Source organism: Trichoderma reesei, assembly GCF_000167675.1.
Source record: "Trichoderma reesei QM6a unplaced genomic scaffold TRIREscaffold_8, whole genome shotgun sequence".
NCBI classification, from domain to species: domain Eukaryota; kingdom Fungi; phylum Ascomycota; class Sordariomycetes; order Hypocreales; family Hypocreaceae; genus Trichoderma; species Trichoderma reesei.
The window spans coordinates 302297-323838 of record NW_006711155.1 but is presented as its reverse complement, the minus strand read 5'-3'; the positions used below and the strand labels follow the sequence as shown (position 1 = coordinate 323838).

At 54.5% G+C, this 21542-nt stretch overlaps 6 protein-coding genes across 6 annotated transcripts; 2 read left to right on the top strand and 4 right to left on the bottom strand.

The window, feature by feature from the left end:
- The first annotated feature begins 1868 nt into the window (after positions 1–1868).
- TRIREDRAFT_77481 (uncharacterized protein) lies at positions 1869–4901 on the top strand. The gene is made up of 3 exons (XM_006965027.1): positions 1869–3719; positions 3781–3985; positions 4048–4901. The coding sequence occupies exons 1-3, from the start codon at positions 2178–2180 to the stop codon at positions 4737–4739; spliced, it is 2439 nt and encodes an 812-aa protein (XP_006965089.1). The 5' UTR covers positions 1869–2177; the 3' UTR covers positions 4740–4901.
- Positions 4902–4994: 93 nt separating this feature from the next.
- TRIREDRAFT_121579 (uncharacterized protein) lies at positions 4995–6217 on the bottom strand. The gene has a single exon (XM_006964869.1). The coding sequence runs from the start codon at positions 6128–6130 to the stop codon at positions 5252–5254; it is 879 nt and encodes a 292-aa protein (XP_006964931.1). The 5' UTR covers positions 6131–6217; the 3' UTR covers positions 4995–5251.
- Positions 6218–8167: 1950 nt separating this feature from the next.
- Positions 8168–9600, bottom strand: TRIREDRAFT_60889 (uncharacterized protein; the record flags this gene model as incomplete). The annotated part of the gene is made up of 2 exons (XM_006964868.1): positions 8168–9169; positions 9217–9600. 2 exons carry the CDS (start codon positions 9598–9600, stop codon positions 8168–8170), a joined length of 1386 nt encoding a protein of 461 aa, XP_006964930.1.
- A 1222-nt stretch (positions 9601–10822) lies between these two features.
- TRIREDRAFT_61122 (uncharacterized protein) lies at positions 10823–12089 on the bottom strand (the record flags this gene model as incomplete). The annotated part of the gene is made up of 3 exons (XM_006964867.1): positions 10823–11665; positions 11734–11852; positions 11921–12089. The coding sequence occupies 3 exons, from the start codon at positions 12087–12089 to the stop codon at positions 10823–10825; spliced, it is 1131 nt and encodes a 376-aa protein (XP_006964929.1).
- Positions 12090–12606: 517 nt separating this feature from the next.
- TRIREDRAFT_77478 (kinesin-like protein) lies at positions 12607–15000 on the top strand (the record flags this gene model as incomplete). The annotated part of the gene is made up of 3 exons (XM_006965026.1): positions 12607–12817; positions 12917–14073; positions 14239–15000. The coding sequence occupies 3 exons, from the start codon at positions 12607–12609 to the stop codon at positions 14998–15000; spliced, it is 2130 nt and encodes a 709-aa protein (XP_006965088.1).
- Positions 15001–17473: 2473 nt separating this feature from the next.
- On the bottom strand, positions 17474–18039 carry TRIREDRAFT_77476 (uncharacterized protein). Its single transcript, XM_006964866.1, has one exon. It carries the CDS (start codon positions 18022–18024, stop codon positions 17641–17643), a length of 384 nt encoding a protein of 127 aa, XP_006964928.1. The 5' UTR covers positions 18025–18039; the 3' UTR covers positions 17474–17640.
- Positions 18040–21542: the final 3503 nt, after the last annotated feature.

Genomic DNA, 21542 nt, shown 5'->3' with positions numbered 1-21542 from the left:
ATGCTATTGTCACTCAGAGATCGTTCCACCACCATCTATTTTGCAATCAGCAAAAGTCGAAGCCGGCTATACGTTCAGCCTAAACTCACTCATTGTCATCAATCGCATCCCGAGCATCGGCGCCGTCATCCAAGAATTTGGCTTGATATGCCCCCCTCCTCAGTAATCCGCAGTGCCGTCGCCCTCGGTGGTGTCGGGCTCGCTGGGACGAGGCGACTCTGGCTGTGGCGTCTCTGGCCGATGCTGCGGCATCTTTGCGCTCGGCGAAATTGCCAGTGATTGATGCTTTCAAGACAAGGCACGAACTGGATACTAGATAGGTAGGTAGATAGTATGCGTGCGCTTTCTGTCCCTCGCTGGATACTTTTCCGATCGAATTGGTGGCTTGTTGCGAATGCGTCAAAACGTGGCTGTTTGAGAGAAACAATCGATGACCATCGTCAGAAATGAAACAGAAGAGTGAGGGAGGGGGCCTTATATCGCCCCTATCAAGCCTTTATCAAGCTTCCCCCCCTCGAATGGTGAGTTTTGCCATGGCACAGGCAGCTGTCCTCGTGATGAGCATCGTTACGTCAGGAAGTAGCATTTGTGTAGCATCTGTGCGTCTGCCCGCGGCCGGTTGGACAAGCCGTGGACAAATGAGCGAAACACGATGAGCCAGCGTCTCTGTGAGAGGACAATTGGATTGGGGGGGAAAAAAGGCTTGGAAGCAACAGAGACGCCACGCAGGAGTTAGCAGTGGGAACGGGGAGAGATATGAAAGCTAGCATTTGCCTTTTTGTCTTTTTACTATAGTCTAGGTAGGTAACACAGAGATAGTCCGCGACAGCTCTGGGACAGGAATGCCTACCTACCTATCTTGAAGCTACACCTCCTTGGCGGCTTGGGTGTGGCGTCGCCGGCCTCGGCTTGGAGGATTCGAGTGGAATTCTGTCTGTAGTACTGTAGTGACTGTTTGGTGTCAGCCAACATCAAGGGTGATCTGGATGTAACGTGCAACGGAGGCCGCCTCTGTTTCGCTGGCGATGCTGAGGCACTTGATGGGCTGCTCGTATTGGCGAAGCTGTCAAGAGGATACTAGCTCCTGGGTAGGTAATACTAGTAGCAGCTGCCACCGGGCCGGCTTCACATGTGAATTGAGCCGGTTAAACGGTATGCTATTACTGCGTACCCCTTCGTATCGTGGTGTCCAGACTATATTGTTTGCCAAACACTTGCAGTTGCTACTATAGATTGACGGTGGTGGCCATCGCCGATGCCACCCTAACAGATTCACACCTCGACCGGCCTGCCACATGCTAGCGAAGCATCAGCAACCTCTACCTACCTAGTCAAAACCCCCCCCTGTAAGCCCTCGCCTCCAGCTGTCCCAAGCCCCGCCCCCGCCGCTGGTCACCTACAGTAGCAGCTGTGCTAGGGCGCTGCAAGCTGCAGCTTCTGGCGCGCTCGCGGGCCTTTTCTGGGCGCGGTGGTCCGAGGGGTGACGTACGGATCACGCCAGACGGTGATGCGAGGGTGCGCCCAGCTGCAGCATCAGCCAACCTCGTCCGCGCACCAGAACTCTATCCAGCCCGCGTCCCGTCGAATCAGCGTCGCCAATCTCGCAGGATCCCGCAGGACGTCATGGATTCCGAGATGCCGCGTTCCTTCAGACTCAGAGGGTCGGGTCGGGTCCGGCCCCGGCTCTGGCTTCTTGTCTGCAGCCTGCATTGATCCCTGGCGAGCTCTCGTTCGATGGCAACATCGCCTGATATCACCATCGACCCTCTTCTCTCTCTGCACGCCGTCTTTGCTGGCTTCATCGTGCCCTTGCCGTCTTCGTTTTGCCGACAGCTAGGCTGAATCCGTCTCTGCCTGCCTGTCGCTTCGCCGCAAGCTTCGTCGACTTCGGGCAAAAGAGCCTCGTCAGTCTTACTCTAAGACGGCAGTCGGAGCATCCACCAAGGGCTTCACGCAGGTGTGAAGCCATCGCATTGTCTGCAGATCCTCCTAGCTCCGGCCTTTGACAACTTCCGCGTCGGCGGACGCTGTCAGCTTAGCCTCCGCTCGGTCTTTTATATATAAACGGAAGAGGCACGAAGTTCGTATCGGTGATACTCTTTGCCCTTGTGTCCCAGGACAACTCCCATCTTGCTATACACAACTTTTTTCCGTTCCTTCAACCTACCCATACAGCAATGGCCGACGTCCAGTCCATTCGGGCGTTCGGCGTGGCCCGCTCAACAATCAAGGGCAATCCCCTGTCCGACGACGAGATCAAGCAGTACAATGACTACTTCAAGGCCAGCTGCTACCTGGCCTTGGGCATGATCTACCTGAGGGAGAACCCCCTCCTTCGCGAGCCCCTCAAGAAGGAGCACTTGAAGGCTCGTCTGCTCGGCCACTTTGGTTCCGCTCCCGGCCAAATCTTCACATATATGCACTTCAACCGTCTCATCAAGAAGTACGATTTGGATGCCTACTTCGTCTCCGGCCCCGGCCACGGTGCTCCGGCCGTCCTTTCGCAATCCTACCTCGAGGGCGTCTACTCAGAAGTCTACCCCGACAAGTCACAGGATGTCCAGGGTCTCCAACGATTCTTCAAGTACTTTTCTTTCCCCGGCGGTGTTGGATCTCACGCAACCCCCGAAACTCCAGGCTCCATCCACGAAGGAGGGGAGCTGGGATACTCCCTTTCACATGCCTTTGGCTCTGTCTATGACTACCCCAACCTCATCGCCTTGACCATGGTGGGTGATGGTGAGGCAGAAACCGGACCCCTGGCCACTGCTTGGCACAGCAACAAGTTCCTCAACCCCATCACCGACGGCGCTGTTCTTCCCGTGCTTCATCTCAACGGATACAAGATCAACAACCCCACGATCCTGGCCAGAGTCTCGCACGAGGAGCTCAAGGCCCTCTTCCACGGCTATGGATGGACTCCTTACTTTGTCGAGGGAGATGACATCGACACCATGCACCAGGCCATGGCTGCCACCCTCGAGCACTGCGTCAACGAAATCAGGCGCTACCAGAAAGAGGCCCGCGAGACCGGAAAGGCCGTCCGGCCATTGTGGCCTATGATCGTCCTGCGAACGCCAAAGGGCTGGACTGCGCCCCGCAAGGTGGACGGCAACTACCTCGGAGGCTTCTGGAGAGCGCATCAGGTCCCCATCACCGACCCTTCCACAAACCCCGAGCACCTCAAACTCCTCGAGAACTGGATGCGCAGCTACGAGCCCGACAGGCTCTTTGACGAGAGCGGAAAGCCCATTGCCTCCTTGACCTCGCTGCCCCCGACAGGCAACCGCCGCATGAGTGCCAATCCCGTCACCAACGGCGGTATCCTCAGAAAGCCCCTGCAGATGCCCGACTTCAAGAAGTACGGTGTTGCCGTTGAGCACCCTGGCGCTGTCATGGATGCTAGCATGCAGAAGCTGGGAGTTTTCCTGCGAGATGTTGTTGCTGCAAACCCCCACAACTTCCGCCTCTTTGGCCCCGACGAGACAGAGTCAAACAAACTGTCTGCTGTGTACCAAGCGGGCAAGAAGGTTTGGATGGGCGAGTACTTTGAGGAGGACGAGAACGGCGGCAACCTTGCCCCAGCCGGCCGGGTTATGGAAATGCTTTCAGAGCACACCTGTGAGGGATGGCTGGAGGGCTACATTCTCAGTGGCCGTCACGGCTTGCTGAACAGTTACGAACCCTTTATCCACATCATCGACTCCATGGTCAACCAGGTGAGTTTAGTAGCAACCATCACAGTCTTCACATGTGATTTACCACTAACGCATTTCACAGCACTGCAAGTGGTTGGAAAAGTGTTTCGAGGTGGAATGGCGTGTCAGGGTCGCCTCTCTCAACATTCTCTTGACATCCGTCGTCTGGAGACAAGACCACAACGGCTTCACTCACCAAGACCCCGGGTTCCTGGATGTTGTTGCCAACAAGAGCCCAGAAGTTGTCCGCATCTACCTTCCTCCCGATGGAAACTGCCTGCTTTCTGGTAAGCATGCCTTTCACCTCCCTCGTAAAGGTGAATTCAATGCTAACTAACGTCTCATGTAGTCATGGACCACTGTCTCCGGTCCTCGAATTACGTCAACGTCGTCGTGTCTGATAAGCAGGAGCACCTTCAGTACCTCGACATGGACGCCGCCGTGGCTCACTGCACAAAGGGCATCGGCATCTGGCCAAGGTTCTGCACCGACATCGGACAGGAGCCCGATCTCGTCATGGCTTCGTGCGGTGACATTAGCACTCACGAGACACTGGCAGCCATTGACCTGCTGCTCCAGCACTTCCCAGAGCTCAAGATCCGCTACGTCAACGTCGTGGACCTGTTCAAGCTGATCCACCCAAGCGAGCACCCCCACGGCCTCAGCGACAACGAGTGGATCAGCCTGTTCACGGCAGACACGCCCATCATCTTCAACTTCCACAGCTACCCCTGGATGGTGCACCGCCTGACGTACAAGCGGCCGGGAAGCCAGAACATCCACGTCCGCGGCTACAAGGAAAAGGGCAACATCGACACGCCTCTGGAGCTGGCCATTCGCAACCAGACGGATCGTTTCAGCCTGGCCATTGATGCCATTGACCGCATGCCGCATCTGCACAACAAGGGCGCGGCTGCTCGCCAGGCCATGCTGAATGCCCAGATTGAAGCCCGAAACGAGGCGTTTGAGAAGGGCATGGATCCAGAGTATTTGACAAAGTGGACGTGGAAGCGCGATGGTCTGTGGAACAAGCACAAATAGAGAGAGAGAGAGAGAGGCCAGTGGGCGTGGGAAAGAAAATGGATAAGACGGAGTTTCAAGAATGACAAATGTTTATATATCTTCTTAGACCTACTAATGGCGGTGGTCGTGCCATTTTGATACATACTGGTATTTTCAAAGTGGATGTTCTCGGTTTGTCTCAACTTGGATCGTCACTATCAGGATTGATTTAATTGTTTGTATGGGATGATGAAACACAATCTGGACAGCGTATCTTTCTTTGACCAAGATACTGAAAGACGAATCTGCTCGTATAGGAATCAATGACCTGTAAACCCCGACTTGCCTTGGCATGATTCCTTACCCATGGTTTTCCTGTTGCTTGAGCGGTCCTTGCAATCAGAAACGCACTGACAAGTCGGCACCTAGAATCTAGATCGTGTATTTATTCCCGTTGGGATATCTTTCCATTCAATCTCGTCTCTGTCGTAATCATCCATGCCATGTTACCTCATCTCCTCTAATCTTCTTCCCCCCGACATGCCAATCACTCAGTGCCACCCAGGAACCCGCAGGACCTGCCCCGGGTAAATCATGTCCGGGTTCTGGATCCCGTTATGCCTCGCAATCTCCTCAAACGAAGTCCCATACCGCGCCGCAATGCCCCGCAGCGTATCGCCAGCCTGCACGGTGACCGTGCCGCCGTGGCCGCGCGACCTGGATCCAGACCGCGAGCGCGAGTGACGGCGGTGATGGTGCTTGGACGAGCCGCTGCTGGAGCTGCTGGAGCTGCTGCTGCTGCTAGAGCGGGAGCGGCTGCGATGCTCGTCCTTGTGCTTCTTCTCCTTCTTGTGCTTCTTGTCCTTCTTGTGCTCCTCCTCGTACATGTGCGCCTCGTGCTTCTCCTCCTTGCGCTCGTGCCGCCAGTCAGACACGCCGTCCTGCAGCTTCGACCCGGCAATCGCGCCGACAATGGCACCGACGACGCCGCTCGTCTTCGCGTGGCCCGTCGCCTGGCCGCCCAGCTTGGCACCGCCAAAGGCTCCCGCCGCACCTCCGGCCAGGGCACCCATCAGGCCTCGCTCGCCCTCCTGCGGCGCGGCGCCGTAGCCCGGGCCGTCGCTGGGGTATGGCGGCGGCGGCTGCTGGTATAGCGTGTGGTACTGCTGCTGCTCGGTCGAGGCGCCCTCGTAGTAGGCACTGGCGGAGCCGCCGGCGTGGCCCTGCTGAGGGGGATACTGATGGCCCTGCTGAGGGGGATACTGATGGCCCTGCTGGGGAGGGTACTGGTTATTGTGCTGAGGAGGGTACTGGTCGTTGTGTTGAGGGGGGTACTGCTGGTTGTGTTGAGGAGGATATTGGTTGTTGTGCTGGCCGTAGTCACCGCCCTGGTGACCATAGTCGCCTCCCTGGTAGCCGTAGCCGCTCATGATGAGTTCGAGGAGTGGTTATAGAGTCGAAAGGACTGTTCGTGATGAAAGAACGAGGAAGATTGACGTTTGAGTTGTCGAGTTCTAGAAAACCAGAGGCGGGACGAGGCGAGCTTTTGTAAGGCGAACGACACTTATATGTCGTGCTACACGAGCAAGCTCCAGTAGTACTAATAGCTGGCCCATCCATCTCCACTCCCCTGCGTTGACAAGAGTGGCTTATAGCACGGGGAACACAGCCCCCAATATCACATTGCCACGTATGCCCGCAAATGGGGGATTGGCGGCCTATGATGTTGCGGCATCGGGAGGCGGCAGGAATGCAGCCCCTTCTGCTGCAAGGAGCACCATGCGATTCTCATGTCCAGATTCGACCCGACTGGCTTGGCCCGAGATTCCCAGCAAATAAATGATCGACAAGCAGCCCCGAGGGAGAGGCCCCCTCCATTTGCTCTGTCGAGATGTGGCGGTGTATTCGGGATGATGGCGGGCACTCCGTATGAGTATGTGTGGGTTATATGTACGGGATGGATCAAAGGCGTCCGTTTGCCATGAGTCTCGTTGATGGCAGAGTTCAAGATGGAAGCATTTTAGTCGTATTATAGCTCTATGCAAATTTCATCTCCAACTATGCGACCTGTTAGCTGACAAGACGGACTGAGGTCAAGTGAGGCCATGGAGAGACTCGCCTCATAGTATGTGCATACTATCTCATCCCGCCCCGGCAGTATGGATGCACGCCAAGCCATCAATCAGCCTCCCAAGAACCCCTCTGGCTGGCCTGTGTGTGCCGCCACCCGACATGCTCCACAGAGTCGGATCCCTGCACGTCGCAGCTTGTTGGAGCGGCGTTGTGTGCAACTACATGTCATGATGTGTCAGAGAAGAGCGTCAGGAGACGAACAGGAAAAGGACAGGTGAACCAGTATGTTTTTACCTTATTGATCCATGGATCTGCTGTAGAGTTGAATAATTCCCATCAATGATTCACAACCCGTTGGCCTTTCTCCTTTATCGCAGACCTCGGTACATCGCTGTCCTCACTTCTCGTCAACCCATGCCGACGCAGATGCATCCTTCGGACAAACGTTCCCTAGAGGTGGGCTGCGCGTGGTGGTAGCACAGGATAGAGAAGTGCTACAAGCGGAACCGCGACGTTGGCGATCTGGTCCATGGCGAAGACCATTGTTGTTGCTGGGGAGGCACAGGAGGCGAGAGGTTGATTTGCAGCTTGGAGAAGAGCGTTTGACTCGTCTTGAGAAGAGTGGTTGATATGGGCAGGCCCGGCTTCACGGCTTCACAGTATGGAGTAGATTGTGCTCTCATCAGGCTTGATGTCATGGAAGAAGAGGAGGGGCTTGAAGAGGAAGAAATGAAGAATGGGAGAGAGTTGTGAATGGATTTATACCTGAAGGAGAAGAAAGTTTCCGTAGAGACGGCAGCAAGAGCAACTGGCCGCTGTCACCTTCCCGCTCAGAAATCCACAGTACACATGCACAAGGAGGTTCATTCGCCCAACAATGGACTCGGGGAGGAACGAGCTTCGGAGTAAAAATACAGGTACAACAATATATATTACACGAATTGGAGATGTACCTTCATCAGAATGCCATCACGATGGCTGCCTGGGGAAATTCTGGGAGAAGCAGTACAGAACCTTCTCACTTGAGAAACTTGGACATACCAGATATCAATTCTGCAGCGGAGAGACGTTTCTGTGTAGTATATCTTCGGGACACGCAGTATGTGTTGGTACCTGACAACTTGGCTTTGGAGAGGAGAGCTGACGACACGAGAATGTCCCAATCAAGCAATATTTCAGAAAATACATTGAAGAGATCTCTGTCTACCAAATCTATAGCATATAAAAGAATACTGGTACCTACCTAGATAAACAATGTTCACATACGTCCAAAGTATAAAATCCACCGCTTCCAACGCCTCATATATAGAAAATGCCAACCTTGCCACTGGCAAAATGCCAATCCATCCATCATCATCATCATCATTGTTCCTGAGCTCATCAAACTCATCAAATCAAACCTTGACCAATCTCAAGCCAGCCTGCATGGCCCTCGCCAGCAGAAACGTCAAGCATCCCATCATCATGGCACAACCGCAAAACACCTGCAAACCCACATACTCACCACGCTGAGCAGCCACAATGGCACCGCCAATCGGACTGCCTACCAGTGCCCCAAACGACTGCAACGCAAACACCGTCCCAACTCTCGTGCCAATCTGGCTCATATCCGAGATCTGGGCAACGAGCGTCGGCCCGAGAGATATGACGCCCCCGGAGGAGAAGCCAAATAGGGCGACGAAGCTGATGATGCCCGCCATGTTCTTCACGGGAAGCCAGACGGCCAAGCAGAAGACTGATGATAAGAAAGTAATAATAACCACGACGTTGAACCTGCCGATCCTATCCGCTGCAAGGCCCGGCACGATGCGTCCCAGGGTCCCTGCGGCGTTGAGGACGGGCAGCAGGTACGGCATCAGAGCCGGCGAGAAGCCCGCCTGTTGAGCCTGGAGGACCACATAGTTGAAGGGCAGAAACATGCCCATGACGAAGAAGAACGCCGCAACGGCGGTAGCCATCAACCGGCCGTCCTTGAGATTGTTCACATACTCCCCGAGCACGAACCTGCGCGGACGCGGCGGCAGCCTCGACTTGACCGTCAAACACGATACGGCCAAGAGCACGGAAAAGATCAGCGCCACGGTGCGCATCATCCAGGGGAACCCGATTCTGAGAATCAGCTTGTTCATCATGATGGGCAGGACGACGCCCCCGACGGAGGAGCCCGAGGTCATGATGCCGTACGCGGCGGCGCGGTTCTTGAGGAACCAGCTGACGATGGAGGACATGCAGGCGTTGAAGACGGCGCTGGAGCCAATGGACGAGAGGATGGACTGGGCGAGGAAGAATTGGTAGTATTCCCTGGAAAGGGAGATCATTGTGAGGCCGAAGATGTAGGTGATGGAGCCTCCGATGAGGAGCCAGCGCGGTCCGTAGTTGTCGTATAAGAGGCCAAACTGAAATACTGTCAGTCCGGCCTTGAGAGATGAGTTTTTGTACTTACGATTGAACCGCAAAAGATCATCAAAAAGACGAGCACCGAGGGAATCCAGCTCACGGCACTCTCATCATACTGCTTCAACGGCCCATTCACATAATACTGCTCAAAGACACCCACGCAGTTAATCATTCCAAAAGTGCAAAACATGGCACACCATCCCCCCAGCACAGCGAGCCAGGCTTCCAGTCCTCCATCGGGGTAATCGTCTGCGGGAGCAGGGGCAGTCTTTTCACCTGCTTCGACGTCGATGATCCGGAGCGAGGTGTTCTTGTCTCTTGTTGATTCGGTCGAGGTTTTGCCTTCGTCGGGGTAGAAGACGAGGTCTTCCTTGGATTCGAGAAAGTCGTTTACCCCGACTGTGGAAGTCGATGAGATGGAGGACGGCATTGTGTGTTGTGTGATGGCCGTCATGTGGTGATGCTGAAGAACTGCTCTGCTCTACTCTGATCTCCCATAGAGAGAGAAAAGGGGGGGGATATGGCCGACGGAGCAGACTCGATGGCATATACAATCGAGGGCGAACCAAATTACGAAGAGCCCGGCGGTATATCAGCACTCTGTGACATCCTCTGACGTCCATCACCAACACTGACAACACTCGGCTCAATGACCTCCTCCTCCTCCCGCGGAAGGACTTCCAGCATCCGTCGATTCGACAATCACACAATCGAAAGTACCCACCCCTGAATCTCGCCCGTACCTGGACTAACAATCGGCATCGTCCGATGAAGCCGTTGTCTTCTCTCTCCTCCAACCATCATCCGAACGTTTCGCGTTATCCGTCGACTCCAATATACTACAATGAGACTTCCCCGTGTTAGTCCAGCTGGCGCGCCCAACAGCATCGGAAAAGGTGCAACGAAGAAGGAATAAAAAAGAAACGACGAAAAGAAAACCGTGCTCCTGCAACGACAATACGCGGGTCGTTTTGTCTACAATAGAAATTGCTGCTCCATTGTCAGTCCCCTTTATGCCACGAGCTGAGAGCACGGCTCAGATGAAGGCGAGGGATTTGACGTGATAGGTGGGAGCGGAACAAGATACTAGGCAAGTTCTGTATGGGCACGGACTCTGGAGTAAAGATGTACTACTGCAACGGCTTCACCAACGTCGTGACGATGAACGAGAGATGATGCTTGAATTGTTGCTACTCATCAACGCTCCCCCCTCCTTGGGTCATCGTTCATATACCTAGGTACCATCAGGGCTGATGATGGTAGCTGAGCCCCAATTCAGCCTTCATCATGGATTCGCTTCTGCTGCTTCAGGATCTCGAGATTTCCACTAGCACCTGTGTAAGAGACTATTCGGCATCACGGCCAAAGCAAGGACCCAAAATTCAAGCCCGTCGTCAGACCGACTGTCTCACCAAATGCATGGACCGCGACAAGGTCCGCAGTCGCAACCTCTCGAAGCCCATTGAAAAATCCCCGAATGCCGCTTTCCGCAGCCAGAATTCTAGTGTGAGTCTTACGGGGGTTGATAATCCGCGTAGCTTCGTCGACTCAGATAATATACATCACGCTTGCTTGATTCGCAGGCAGTTTTTTTGTCTTTCTTCTTCTCTATCCATGACATCCTTTTTCCTTTCGGACATCCTGATTTTACATCATTGGATAAACTCTTTCAACTTCTTCTTATCTTCAAATGTTACTTTTCCATCCTTGCTTGTTGGTTCCACGACGATACCCGGAGCAACCTCATCAGCTGGCACAGGCTGTGCGTCTTGGGGCTTGTTGGCCAGTTCCAGCGCAGATGCCAATGTTCCGGCTTGTGCGTCGGCGATCTCGTTGACCTGCTCGTTGGTGAGACTGTCGACCACGCGCACGCCTCGGCTGGACATGATGATGGTGCTCGGGCCCTTGAAATGCAGAAACAGTCGGTCACCCCAGATGGTCCGGCGAGTCATTGTCCGGATGGTGTAGAGGGTCCGAGCAAGGTATTTGTAGACTTGCGACTCCCGGACCTTTGTCATGAACTCTGTTTCGGGGATCCAGGACGTGAGGGACGGGATCTGGAGTCGTAGGCTGGAGCTCTTGAAGCGGAACGGCAACGGCTGGTGTTTCGTCACAGAGTAGGCGACGACGCTACCGGGATGGGCGACAAACTCTTCGCCCTCGGAGAGATGCAGTTGGTAGATCTGCCCAGGCGCTGAGAGAGCGACCAGCCCACGCCCAGTGACGAATGTGCTGCCCCAATGCGCCATCGAGAGCCTCCTCCGGATCCGCGACGAGAGAGACAGCGTGTGGCCCGTCCAAGCCAGCAGAGCATTGCGCTGGGTCACCATCCAGTCCGTCGTGCCGTCCAGGTGTAGGATCGTAAACGTCGTGGTGGGGGACTTGGTCGAGATGAGCGCCGTGATCGGCGAGGTGGCTGAGATGCGCTGGTAGATGAACGGCACGCCAAACGGTGCCCGCGAGAGAGGGTTTAGTAGTGAAAGGGTCGATTGTGCCTGCAAAAGCCACCACAGATTAACATTCCAGTTCTATGGCTGTCGTTACATCGTCAGCGCTCTCTCACATTGTCTGGGTTCCCCGCCACGGCAACCAGCGTCCCACGCCGTGTATAGAGCCGCTGTGATGCGGATAATGAGACCGAGAGTAGCGAATACGGCGAGCCAATGACTTCGAATCGGGCATCTGTCCCGTCACCAGCCTGTCAGCCCAAGCATTCACTCATCGTGCCCAACAGAACGAGCTCCTCGTACCGGCCGTGTCCCTCAGGCTGTCGATTGCGCCAAAAGCATCTGCCGCGCCGGTCGTCGTGCTGGGCGTTGCGCTGATCTGGATGCTGCGGCACTGCCAGCAGACAAACTGCGCCGGTCTCTGGCTGCGCAGGACGCGCGCCGTCCGAAGCAGCGGCGAAGGGCCTGTCATTGCGCCGGTTTGTCGAGCTCTGGCGAGCCTGTCCAGCGAGCTTCGAGCTTCGATCGAGTTTTGGTGCAGGTGAGCTTGAAGTTTCAATCTGTCTGGACGCTAAAATCCCGGCAATTCTCGCCGTAAACTTCCAACTGCGTCAGGAAGGCTCTTTCTCTGCGGTCTTTCCCGGCTATTCGCTGGCTGCACGTGCTCGTTGCCGTGCCAACGCTTGGACGCTCACAAGACACAAAAGGTACCTTTTACACGGAGATTCCCCTCAAGCCCCCTGCATGTACCGATCCGTCCTCCCCGTGCTCCAGACCTCTCGAGCCAACCCTTGCTTGCGCTTCCCCCCAGCCCAGCCCCGTGAGACAGCACGCCAAATATCGATTAATTAAAATCCAATCTCACGCCCCGAGGACGAACATCGACCGGATGCTCACTAAGCAGGCCTAGGAGCCCCAAATTCCCATCGCCAGTCGACGGCAGCTGCTGCCTCTTGCTCGTCTTCGCCCTGATCCTCAATTGACCGCCAATGTCGGTTCGCGTCGTCGCCAGGCTGCGGCCTCTGCTGGCCCAGGAGCTGGAGAAGGACATCATTGTCCGCACCGACAGCGTCGAGCCCGACAAGCCGCCAACCATTGTCAAGATCCCGAACCCGCGCAACGAGGCCGAAGAGTTTTCATTCACCTTCAATGGCGTCTACGGCTCAGAGACGACGCAAGAGACGCTCTTTACTGCTGAAGGTGGGAACCGTCTTTTATTCTCGTCCCCTTTGTCTTGACTTCTTCTCCGCCATTCTCCGCACCTAACGCGTCGTACGGGACTAGTTGTGTTAACCTGAGCAGTGGCACCGCATATCAAGTCACTGTTTCAGGGCCTCGACGTTACCATCTTCGCCTATGGAGTCACGGGCACGGGAAAGACGCACACGATGCGAGGAGGCATGAAGCTGGCCGAACGAGGTGTCATCCCGCGACTGCTGAGCGGCATCTTCCGCCGAGGAAAGAAGATCATGAAGGAGACGGACGGAGAAACGACGGTGGACGTGGCGCTGTCCTACTATGAGATCTACAACGACAAGGTGTACGACCTGATGGAACCTCCCGAGAAGCGGACGCCTACGGGGCTGCCCCTCCGAGCAGAGGCCAACGGAAAGACGGTTGTTGTAGGCTTGACCGAGCGGGCTTGCGAGGACCTCAAGGACTTTGAGAAGCTGTACATCGAGGCCAACAATAACCGCGTAACGGCGGCCACCAAGCTCAACGCTCACAGCAGTCGGAGCCACGCCATCTTGCGGGTGAAGCTAACCCAGACAACCGGCAACATGGTTCGCGAAAGCACGGCATCCGCCATCGATCTCGCCGGCTCAGAGGACAATCGCCGGACAGACAACGGCAAGGAACGCATGGTGGAGTCGGCGGCTATCAACAAGAGCCTGTTTGTGCTCAGCCAGTGCATCGACGCCATCTCCCAAGGTGCTAAAAGGATACCGTACCGAGAGTCCAAGATGACTCGAATCCTATCGCTGGGCCAGAACAACGGCATCACGGTGATGATTCTCAACTTGTCACCGCTTCGCAACTACCACCTCGACACCCTCAGCAGTTTGAACGTCAGCTCTCGAGCCAAGCGCATTGAAGTTCGCGAAATTGAGAATGAGGTTGTGTTCAAGCAGGTTCCTAGGACGAACTCGGCTCAAGCTGCACAGCGGCAGCCGTTGAAGCCTCTGGCCAATGCCGTGAACACTCAGATTGCCGCCAGCGGAAACGCTGCGGCAAAGGCAGCCGACGCAGCCAAGCCCGTCAAGGCGTTCAGCGTGTACACTGACGGAGCCAAGGCGTCTGCCATTGCGCGCCCTTCCATAGGCGCCGGCCAGCCTCGCTCATCCTCCCAGACCCGGCGCTCTTCGCTGAAGCGATCATCCGACCATCACGAGACTGCTTCTCGGCCCAGCAAGCTCGCTCGGCCAATCCTTCAACAACAGGCTTCAGCGCCGCAAGTAACGCAGCTTCCACAACCAGACGCTACCAAGAGACATCGGACTTCACTGCCGCAAGCAAAACAACCCCCACAGTCACCGCAATCATCAGAAGCCACGAAGCCATCGAGGCACTCGCTGATCCCAGCGACATCGCAAAATGCAATTACCGTGACAGCGGCAGAGATTGAAGCCCTGGTGGAGAAGAAAGTCAGCGAGATACTAGCTGCAAGAGAGGCAGCCGAGGAATCGATTCGGCGGACCCAATCTTCACCCGAAGCCAGTGATGCAGTCCAGAGACGGCTAGAAGCGCTGGAGCGACGGATCGAAAACGAAGAATGGAGGGAGGACGCCAAGGCCGAGGGCTTGCGGCATCTGCTGGCAGCAAGGCATCACAAGGAGCGGGGGGATCTCTTTGCCGCTCTCAAAGCCTATGAGATGGCCCTGCCATATTTCCCGAACCAGCCAAAGCTGCTGGGCAAGATTGAACGCCTCAAAGCACGCTTGGAAGCATCAGGGGGCACATCCCCCGAGAGGAAAGAGAGAAAGAGGGAGCGTAAGCCGAGGCGCAAGACTGTCAGCGATGCAGGCCTCGATGATGCCGAGGCTGATGGCGAGGAAGAATGCGAGGCTCCTACGCCCAAGATCAAGGCGACCAAGCTCAAGGCTAGGAGAGCGCCCCAGACGATTCTTGCGGAGGACGACGATGACGACAACACACCGCGTACGCAGAAACTCCTCGACGTGGTCAACTCGCGTGATGCGACCCAGATCCGGGGCCTCGTAGGATTCGGCGTGAAGAAGGCACAAGACCTGGTTAATTATCTGGAGCATGCGAACAGCGAGGGCGGTGGCGAGATTGAGAAGCTCTCCCAGCTGCGGACGATTCCCGGCATGGGTGGGCGAATCGTGGACCGAGCATACGAGGGACTGGTAGCGGAGGCATAGAACCGTGGACGTCGTTTTTTTTTTCCTATTCCTTTTGTATAAAGGGTGTGCATGTGTTTCCATGCACTTGGATACCAGATCTCGGGCGACTGCCTGAAGAGAGCGGCCGCACAAGCATTGAATGGCGTTTGGAATTGTTTTCTTTGTCTGGGCGAGGACGCGCATATCTGCGCTTTCATATACGTTGCTCCTTGGCCTGGAGACGCATCTAGAGCGAGCGAAACATTCAACAATTGATTCCTCTCCTTGCATGGCTTGTCATGCAGCATCTAGTATCCTCAATTGTTGCCTTGCCTCTGTTTCTCGCGTTGTCTGTCTTGTCTTAGGTACTATTATGTTGGGTCATGACGGTGACGCCTTTCTCTACTTGTGTGTGACTGGTGGTGTGGCGTCACTGACTCTTAATCTCGCTTTGATAAAATCGCAGTCTGTGGTATTGGGTCTTGGAACAGTGTTTTGCTCTGTTGTCCTGTCTTGCTGGGCTTTAGATACATATGCGTGATTGTGGAAGATTGAGCAGTCATTTTGGTTTTGGTTTTGGTTTTGGTTTTGGTTTTTGCCTTTGTTGACCTCGATCAGGTTTGGTGCAGGCACTAGGTATTGATCTAGGTTTCGTCATATAGAGTAGGTAGATAACACAGATGTGTACGAAGCAGTGCCGAGTCTAGTTTTGCTGTTCAGAATGATGACATTTGTTAAATTCTTGAGATTCATCTGCACAAGGTGATGCCCACTTCTAGATCAAAGACTAAAGGCATAGACCTCAACTTCATAGCACCTAAATACAGTAAAGAAAAGAAATTTCAGCAAAAGCTCACGAAAAAGACATAATATACACCTGAATTATCGGGCTCTACATTGATGCAAATCTTCCACATGACGGGCTGCCGTACATGTTACTTTAGCTTCACAGAGACAAAGAAAAGAAAAGCATGCATCAAGGTTAGCGTAGGTAGATCAAGCCCTTATGTATCTCAATTGCATCCACAATCTCCCATCAGCTTATCTAAGAGCTTCTGTAGTATAACGGTCAGTACAACAGTTTGTGGATCACACGGTTCACTGTAGATCCAGGTTCGATTCCTGGCAGGGGCACCATCTTTTTTTGCCATTTTTTGCCCTTTTATTTCTGTCCCCCATTTTTGGCTGTCAGAACTCACAACTCAACATTTTTTTCGTATCTAGCATATATGCCAGTCTCAGCTGGTCTTCACACGGCATCAGATCCAATCATTCCCCTCCCAACACACTCCCTCTCAAACATGGCGCTCCCTCACCCACCCACACACACACACACATCCGGGCGTTTCAACCCGAATCATCCATCCTCTCTGCATGTCCGACATCCAAAGGGCGGCTAAATCGGATCATCCTCCGATAAACAACACAAACCGCCCAATCACCCCACTTCCATCGTCTTCCATCTCTACTGTATCCGTATGTTCGTTCCTAGGAACTTATCCTATTATATGTTACCTATTAAGCCAACTAAGTATTACGAGTTGCCCGTGTATGCATGTGCATGTATGTGTCTGTGTGGGTGTCGGATCATGTGGCGTCCAAACAAAGCCAAGCACAACAGCCAAATCCTCGTTTCCGAAGGGCTTTTCCTGCTATTCCCACTTATGAGATCCCCCCAAAACGCACCTTTTTCGGTGTAAGAACGGGCTTGAATGGCGCTGGGCGGCTACTGGCTCCCATGTCATTGCGCGCACGAGGTGGCAGCGGCACATACGTAACGCGCATGACGCAGCGGCTTCAGTTATCCGACCAATTGTATGGGGAACATCAAGAGACGCCGGCGATGATTGCTGTATTTTTGCCATCCATCCATCGTCTTACCTGTTTCCTGCGAGTACCTAAGTATGCACAGTAATAATGATCGCGAGTGGGGGAGAGGGAATTTCCAGTAATAGATCTGGCTTATACGAGAGGCTCTGGGCACGGAACATCCGGATTAAAAATAAACACATTCGCATTGAAACTGAGTCATCATGTGAACATGCGCACCGTTGCAGGCCCGGAAGAGCCGTTGCTGTTTCAAAGAGGTGAGAGGCGAGAAACACAGGTTTCACCGAGGGTAGAGGTAGTCAGTCTGACACAAGCAGGCAGGCAGGCAGGCAGGCCAACGCTCTTGAAAAAGCAATGCATCTCATGATTCTGGCGTCTATGTACAAGACTGTATTGAGGAAATATATGTTCAACCCATAGAGTCATAGCAGGCATGACATGTGCTGCGCCCAGCTCCGTAAACTAAAAACGAGTAGATAAAATGTGTCAAAGGGAAAATAGAAGATGCTCAAGCGTAGCAATGAAGTGGCGCCCCGGGAATCTTTCCGGGCAGACAGCAACGCCCGCGGTTAGACCACTGGCACGCCAGGGTGAAGCAGGAGAAGAGCTTCGGGAAAAGAACGAGCGTGAGACAAGAGTATGCTCCTTTCAAAGTCGTGAGAACGACGCGCGGTGTAGTTCCGTACATGTAGGTCGGGTTGCCGTGGTAAGGTCGTAACCAAGAGCAGCTCCCCGATATGGTATCATCCGCTTCCCGTCGTCTTGTAATCCAAACCGTACACCATCCAAAATGAACAAAACTGGCTTTTTTTTCGGTTTCTTATGCTTGTAGGGCCATTTGGAGGCGCTTTACCGAATCATGCTCGTTCGGCGCTGGACTGTCCTCTGCTGGTCTACTCGAGATCCTCCAAAGCCGGGCATTGAGCTGAAGCGGTTCAGCTTCTTGCGCTCAGGCAACGTCTCCATGGTGGGAGTCTGGGGCTCGGGCGTCGTGGAGTACGAGGGAGACCGAGGAATAGGCGAGGCACGGTCCCCATGCAGTGCGTCGTTGCGAGATGCGCTGGACTCTGCCGAGGAGCCAGTGCTGTTGGGAGTCTGGTAGACGTACTCGCCGTCGACATAGACGGCATTGGACACGAAGGTGGATCGACGGTTACGGCGACGGGTGTAGCGTTGCTCAAGGCGGAAGAGCTCCAGCTTGGCCTGGATACGCTCAAAGATGCTCTGGCCCATGTTTGCGTCACGACGTATGTAACCGAGAGGGGAGATGATTGTTTGTTGGCGGTGGTTTGCTGTTGGCAGCCGAGGCGTATATCGATCTTAATGCGGTTGTCTCTTTGTTGCTCGTTTCGCGTTGGTGCAGATGTAAGAAGGCGGCGTTAGGGTTTGTCAGATGGAAGCTCTCCAGAAATGGTGTTCCAATTGTTTCCGGAGACAAGAAATTGTGCGTTAGAATCAGGTGATGTTGGTAGGAGGAGGAACGTCAGGACAGAAGCAGCCTCAAGGTAAGAAGGGAAAAAGGTAAGAGGGAAAAGAGGGAAATGGTACGTCTGGCAGGGGACTCGATTGGGAACGCCCGTGTATTAGTACAGTTGGAGACAATGTGGGAGGTAGAAGCGAAATAGAAAGAGTGACAAGAGGTTGGGAAGCTGCAGCTACAGGGGGCCTGTTGCTGGATGAGGAATAGAGAGGTTTAAAAAAAAAGAGATGGGATGAGAAGAAGTTCAAGTTGAACTGCAGAGAAGAAGAGGAGAGAGGAAGGTCTTTTGCAAAGATCCTGGCATACCTAGGCGGGCCGGGGGGAAGGCCCCAGAGTATATGGATCAGCAGGTACGAGGTATGAGGTACGAGGTTTATAAGCGGAGATGACTTCTGGTGGTGGACAACGCCCGTACCGCAGGAGCGGTTTATCGAGAGGCCCTGGGACTGGAGCAAAGTGCAGCTACTCCGGGCCTGTTCCTGACCTGTGCGAGCACGCGTACTGAGTACCCGGCAGACCCAGAGACGCATGGCAACGCTGCAACGCAACGCCACCAAAAAGGCTGGGGGTCAGGGGCCCATCAGCAGCAAGCAGTATCAGGTACGGACGAAGACCGTTGGGGCAATGGGCAGCGCGAGCGGTTGGCAGACGGGAAGCAGGTATCGATACCCGGGCGCCAGCGGCGCTAAGGCACTTCGTCTCCAGCGGCCTGAATGAGCCGCAGGGGATCCCACGTCGCCGTGAAAAGGCGTCCATTTACTGGAGCTGTTGGCGTGTCTAGCAGATGTGCCTTGGAGGAACAAGGCCGAGGGCATGCACCCTTATGCAGGACTAGGCGGATGAACGCCGTGCGATGTGGGCGCTTGAGCGAATAGTGCCAGTGTTGGAGCGTCAGGAAAAGGAGGAGGCAAATGTCGAGAAAAGGCGTCCTGTGATGCTAGCTGCTGTGGAGGGGTGATTGCGACTGCACTTCCAGTCAGTGGCCGATACTCGTATCTCGAACACAGCAAGGTATATCGTGTTAGTAATTTGGGTGCCTCCAGTAGGTAGGTCGGTAAGATGAAGCTGGAAATACAGTACCTGGAGCTCCGTCCAACGCGATGCCCTGAAACTCCGATAAGGCCTCTCTGTGTGTCTTCGGCGCTCGTTTGCCTCTTGTCTCTTGTCTTCCCCTGGTGAAACGCCTCGCTCCGTATTGCGGGCTCTCTAGCGCAGGGGCTCCATCATGGCCCGAGTGCCGCGGCCACATCGCGCCGTTGTGGGTGATTGGAGTCGCTGTCCTCTGGAGGTGGATGCGCCAATAATGGCCGGCTCCGATGCCTCAGTCCTGGCCAGGATCGGGCAAGTGTCTCGAGACCAGCAGCGTTATTAAGCGATATTGGCAGACAAGCCATCGAAATTGGTCGCACCGGTGCTTGACGGTGCTAGACAACTGCGCTTGGTTGCCCTTCCGCCGTCATGGATGAATAGTTGAACTGTCTACTCATTACCATCATCATCATCATCATCATCGGGCGCCGGAGTACGGAGCGAGCTGCATGTCCACACGCACGTACCAAGAAACAGTATCTGAACACTCACCCACTCAAGCTCCCAGAGCTACATATGACCAGCAGCGCCACGAGACCGTACTCGTATTTCCACAACCCTGTCTCTTCCAGAGGCTCAAGCGTAAGTAAATGGACTCGTACCTGATATTAGCTGATCGGGCTACTTGCGGTAGCGTCTTGAAGCTGCATGGCGGACGCCTCTTATTTCTGTAGTGCTGGAATAGCGCAAATTCATCAATCTCCCAACGTGAAGTCTTCTTCAAACAACTCACAAAGTCCTCTCCTCAGTAGTCGCAGTCGAGCAGATGAATGGCCACGGACACACTCTTTTCCTTCCTGGGGAGGCCTCGATTTGCGACGTCCGGTTCAATCTCCCCTTTTTGGGTCGCGGGCAAGTCAGGACTCGCAGGTGACATGCATGGGTTCCTAGCACCAGCTCCCACGTGGATTCCTTCCAGAAGCGAGGCGCGATCTTGACGGTTTTGGGGAGGCTAGGAACCTCACCCTGGCCCCCTGTCTTCATAGCGGCCTCATGCTTCAGATGAAGGGCCTGATGGCATGAAGAGCTGATGCCGTCAACATTGCAATGACACAATGTCATTGCTGTGTGCGGAGCAGCTTCTTGCGCCGAGCCACTCTGGAGTTGCAAGTGCCTCGTGTTTGCTGCAACAAGGTCTCCTCCGTCAGGATTGGTCAATCCGGATGCCATCTAGCGAATGTTCGCCGCCTTGTCGGAAGCTCCCGAGCACAGATGCTCCAACGATCCTCATCTCCCAACCATCTGCGCGCCTCACAAGCACCACTTTTCCGTGGCACAGGCACACTCTGAATGGCGCACGGGTGTGGAGTCACGTCAATAGTTCGAATCTTTAATTCTCATGTTAACTCAGAGCTTGTTCAGGTCGCGACCCATTGCTCGTCCATTCTTGCGTGTATTGTACAACTACCTGGATGGAAGATCAATGCCATGCCTGAGATGACTGTGGTCGCCTCACAGGCAGTGGAATGGAGCTGATGTGCAGCACGACACAGGTCATGTAGGGAGAGATCTGCGTTGCCTGTCGGGCTTGAGACTTGAGGGTTCAGGTTCCTTGTGCCGTGAGATGAAAGATCGACGCAAACCCACGCGATAGATAGATGCTCTCTGATAGTCGATGCTGACTCGGCCTCTGACTGCTGTCTGCTTGTTTGTGCGGATTCGGCATCTCGACTGTTCCTGGTACGTTGAATTCGACGGCAGCATCGTGCATCACAGCCTCTGCTCCGTGAGCGGTGATGCTCCTTCACAATGTCTCGGCAGATGGGAGGCAACATCTGTATCTTGCCGTTATCCGTTATCACCTATCAGTTGTCCGTAATCCGGTATTCGCGTTTCAGATGCACAGCAAGGAAGGAGCGGACCTCCATATGACGTCTTTCTGAATGGGCATTGGCAAGTGCTCCTGGGTAGGTGCCTTATGTGACGTGATCGTCCCATCCTATCGCTGCGGGAAAGCGCAGCTGTTGCAATGTGCCTACCCTACGAACCCGGCAGCTTTCTATCCGGGCTTCCATCGCTTAGGTACCTACCTAAGGTGGAAAACAATATCCCCTACCTACTTCATACAACAGTAGGTATCCTGCAATACAAGTACGGATAGGTAGCATGTCGTAACCCGTGAGGAAGGACGAGATCACAGCTCCCGAGTCGCCTCGACTAAACGAAAGTTTGTCGCTCATGC